The sequence below is a fragment of the Macadamia integrifolia genome, chromosome 8 (assembly GCF_013358625.1).
Source record: "Macadamia integrifolia cultivar HAES 741 chromosome 8, SCU_Mint_v3, whole genome shotgun sequence".
Lineage (NCBI taxonomy): Eukaryota > Viridiplantae > Streptophyta > Magnoliopsida > Proteales > Proteaceae > Macadamia > Macadamia integrifolia.
This window is the reverse complement of record NC_056564.1, coordinates 7,786,419-7,790,228: the sequence shown is the minus strand read 5'-3', so window position 1 is coordinate 7,790,228 and position 3,810 is coordinate 7,786,419. Positions and strand designations below refer to the sequence as shown.

Here is a 3,810-nt window from a genome sequence, read left to right as displayed (position 1 = left end):
TTTTTTTTTGGTTGTGAGGGTGATGCATGAGTAGTTCTTTGGTCCGGGCTGAACCCGGACCAAGAACCGGATCCAAGTTTGGTAGTTGTCTAGTAGAATTCTAGGCTTTATTTTGGGAATAATATTGTAATCTTTCTTTTATTTGGGTAGATTATGTAGGATATTGTGTTTACCGATCTGAGTTTATTTTAGTTTCCTAGTTACTGTTTCCTAGGAGTTTATTTTCTTATTAATATGCTTTTAACCCAATTCATTGGGCAGATTTGATAAATGAATTGAAATGGTGGGTTTTGTTTCTTCTTGCTATTCCTCTTCCCTTCTTCTCTTCCTTCATTCTTCCTCTTCCCATTCCAGCGAGACTTCCCTTCTCTTCTTTCCTGTTTTTCTTTTCCCATTCCAGCGATACTGACCTTAGTTGCAGCCTTAATCTGATTGATGGATCTCCCTCACGTTAAATCGATTTGAACTGAAACTTGTAGGGTTGAATTATCCCTCTAGGGCGACCTAATTGGCCTCCCTAATCCCCCTTTCAGGTGGATTATTCAACCTGGAACCAAGTCCTGTCTCTGTTCTTCTGCCAGAAAATTTTCAGAAGGTTCTACTTACCTTTGGACAAAATATTAGCCTTTATGCCAGTTGGGTTCAATAGCCTACTGAGTGAAGAGTCGAATTCCAAAATTTCAGGTCCTTTGAGCTTCAGTGGACTGAGTTCTTTTCACCACAAGAAGTTCCCTCTACTGCTCACATCGCAGGTCAGAGGTTGAAGAAGAATCATGAGTTGTTATTTCTCCTATTTGCTTGATTTCCTAATATACCCCTTCCGGTATTGTTAATTCTTATTTCATCTTTATTTTATACTAAGGCAAGTATTTTCCTTATTCTCTAGTTCTTAATTCCCATCATATCCTTCCTTCTTTGTCTACCAGATTTCTCCTTAAGATGCTATTCAATTTCCCAAATGGCCCCACTCTCTTTGTAAGCATTATCTATTTGATGTTTTACCATTTAATCTTGGACTTGAGTGTTTCTTTGTTTGGGTGGGCCCATAAACGATCCGAATCAGGTCTTGGAGCTCCGGATCTGCATCCTGGGGTGGGGGGGAAGGGAGTTCACAATGTTCATGCTAAGAATCCCCTTGTTTTGAAAACATACAGGCGTACCCTACCCAGGACTTTGGCTTGAAGAGTCTCTAATTTTTGTGGCTCGGACTCCCAATATTAACCATTGAACCCAGTAATGATTAGATACTCATAACATCAACGAAACCCAAATATAACCAAAAGACTGGTCTATGACTGGACCAGATCCAAACCGGTCTTCATTGCCATCTGTTCCAACTGAAAACAAATAAACAAAGAAAATATATTTGTCAAGGAATGATGCCCACCACCAAAAAATATTTTTTTTATCATCATACTTACTCTTTTATTTCTGGTCATTTATGTCTATGCAAATGCATTTATTAATTCTTCCTGCTTCCCTTTCAACTAATTAATTAGCTCTTCTTTATAGATGTATTCTCCCTTGGTTCTTGATGAAAAGTCTTTTTTTTTTTTTTTTTTTTTCTTTCAAATGTCTTGAACATCAGATCCGGAACTGCGAATGGAATTACTGGAATGAATAAGTTGGAAGGTGCCTCACAGCCTACTACTTCCAATGCCCGTGTATTATCCAGGAACGAGCTGGAAAGTGCTTCTATCCCCCGAGATCGTGCAGCTGGGCTGGATAAGGAGAGAGTTGTAGCGAAGGCAAACAATAAGTAAGTAATTTTTTGTTGGATCTGAAGGACCTGTTATACTTTCCAACTTTTAGACTTAATGCAGCCTGGATTTTGGATGACCTTCAAGTTTTTGTTGGTTCCGCCAATTGTGTTTTGGCCTATAGTTATGTTTACATTTTTTTTTTCAGTGATCAGTGTTTTTGATGCATTCGTAACCTTGTTATCCAGGCTAAATATTCGCGAGGACAGTCAGTCAGGCAGCCCTAGTGCAGTGACAAAAGGAAAGGTTTCGAGGGCACCAAGAACTGGTTCTAGTTCTGGTTCTGGTTCTGGTTCTGGTTCTGGTTCTGTTGTGGTGACAACCTCATCTCCTAACTTCCCTCGCTCATCTGGAGTTCTTGATGCTTGGGAGCAGCCACCAAGCATAAACAAAGCTCAGTCTGTGAGTGGAACAAACAACCGCAAGCGTCTGCCTACGGGATCATCTTCTCCACCTATGGCCCAATGGTTTGGTCAGAGGCCACCAAAAAACTCACGTACAAGGAGAGCAAATCTAGTACCTCCTGTTTCAAACACTGATGAAGCTCAGATATCATCAGAAAGCTTTCCACCTTCTGATATTGGTGGTAGATTAAATTCTAATGAGCCCAATGGATCAGTACTTGCTAGGGGTGCATCTAATAACACACAACAATGTAAAATGAAGCTTGAAAGTGTTCCATCTCCTGCTAGATTATCTGAAAGTGAGGAATCAGGAGCTGGTGAAAACAAATTCATTGAGAAAGGGCTGGATAATACTGAGTTAGAGGACAGAGGCATAAATGCAGTTCAGAAAGTTGGACCATTCTCATTGCCTACAAAGAAGAATAAAATATTTGTGAAGGAAGAAATTGGTGATGGAGTGCGGAGACAAGGAAGGAGTGGAAGGAGTTCATCGTTATCGAGAGTGGGTGTCCCTCCAGTGAGGGAAAAATCAGAGAACACAGCCACAACAAAGCCACTTCGAAGCACGAGGCCGGGTTGTGATAAAAATGAAAGGTATTTGATGTTTATCTTAGCCAGTGAATAAAATGTTTGGATGTAGCATTTTGTGAATTTCTAATCTTTCATTAATCTCAACCTGTTTCTTTATTTCAGTAGGTCAGGGCGCCCCCCGTTGAAAAAGTTGTCAGAGCGCAAAGCTTTTGCTCGCCCTGGGCATGTGCTTAACAGTGGTTCCTCAGATTTCATGGGTGGTATGTTAAGATCTTGCATGAAATTTGGCCTTCTTTTATCTGAGATTGTCATTACACTGTTGTGGATATTATGACAGTTTTTACGAATTGGTGCAAACTTAATTACTTTTTGACTTTTAAGGGAATTTTCTTCTTCTTTTTTGAGGGGGAGGGGAACTAAAGTTCCATACGTGCAGAATTTTCTTATGAGTTTAGTTATTGATTAGAAGAAAGTTATTTCTTTATCTTCCATATATAAATTTATAAAAAGGAAAAGAAGAATTACCTCCCAAGATTTTGTGTTACACTGTTACTGAAAATTCTTGATTTTTGACTGTGCTTGTGCATACTATGCTCCAGGTGAATCAGATGATGATCATGAAGAACTATTAACAGCTGCTAATTCTGCTCATAGTGCGAGCTGTATGCATCTAACCTAAATTTATGTTGCTTTTTTTTGGTAACTGAAGCATATCTTTTGGTTATGGGCATATTTTTCATTGGGGATATCTCTATGTGGCCTGCAGATCATGCCTGTTCTGGTTCATTTTGGAAGAAAATGGAATCAATTTTTGCTTCTGTCAGTTCAGTGGATGCAGCCTTTTTGAAGAAGCAGGTAGTAAAATTCTAGGAGCGCTTTTTGCTATTCTTCTTTGTTTAATTTTTGTAAGTTTGCACTTATGGAAGCTTTTCATTTTCCTACACTTATTTCCCAATCAGATAAATTTTGCTAAGGAGCTTGATGAAAGTCTGCGTCACATGTTTGGTGCTGACTTTAATGTTCTGGTATCATCTGTTTGCCTATCTGCTTATTCTACAGCTTTTCTTAAAAATTATGTCATACCATCTGCCGAACAACCTCAAAACCCCCCCCCC

General features: G+C 39.3%; 1 protein-coding gene across 3 annotated transcripts in view; it reads left to right on the top strand.

The window, feature by feature from the left end:
• Positions 1 to 3,810, top strand: part of LOC122087076 — a 27,104-nt gene that overhangs the window by 7,007 nt on the left and 16,287 nt on the right. For 2 of the 3 annotated variants that reach the window (XM_042656060.1, XM_042656059.1), the window contains exons 5-10: positions 1,589 to 1,759; positions 1,949 to 2,758; positions 2,858 to 2,955; positions 3,295 to 3,357; positions 3,462 to 3,550; positions 3,655 to 3,720. In XM_042656060.1, coding sequence (XP_042511994.1) covers positions 1,589 to 1,759; positions 1,949 to 2,758; positions 2,858 to 2,955; positions 3,295 to 3,357; positions 3,462 to 3,550; positions 3,655 to 3,720 — 1,297 coding nt within the window. The remainder of the gene's footprint in view (positions 1 to 1,588; positions 1,760 to 1,948; positions 2,759 to 2,857; positions 2,956 to 3,294; positions 3,358 to 3,461; positions 3,551 to 3,654; positions 3,721 to 3,810) is intronic. The other variant, XM_042656061.1, reaches the window with a different exon arrangement.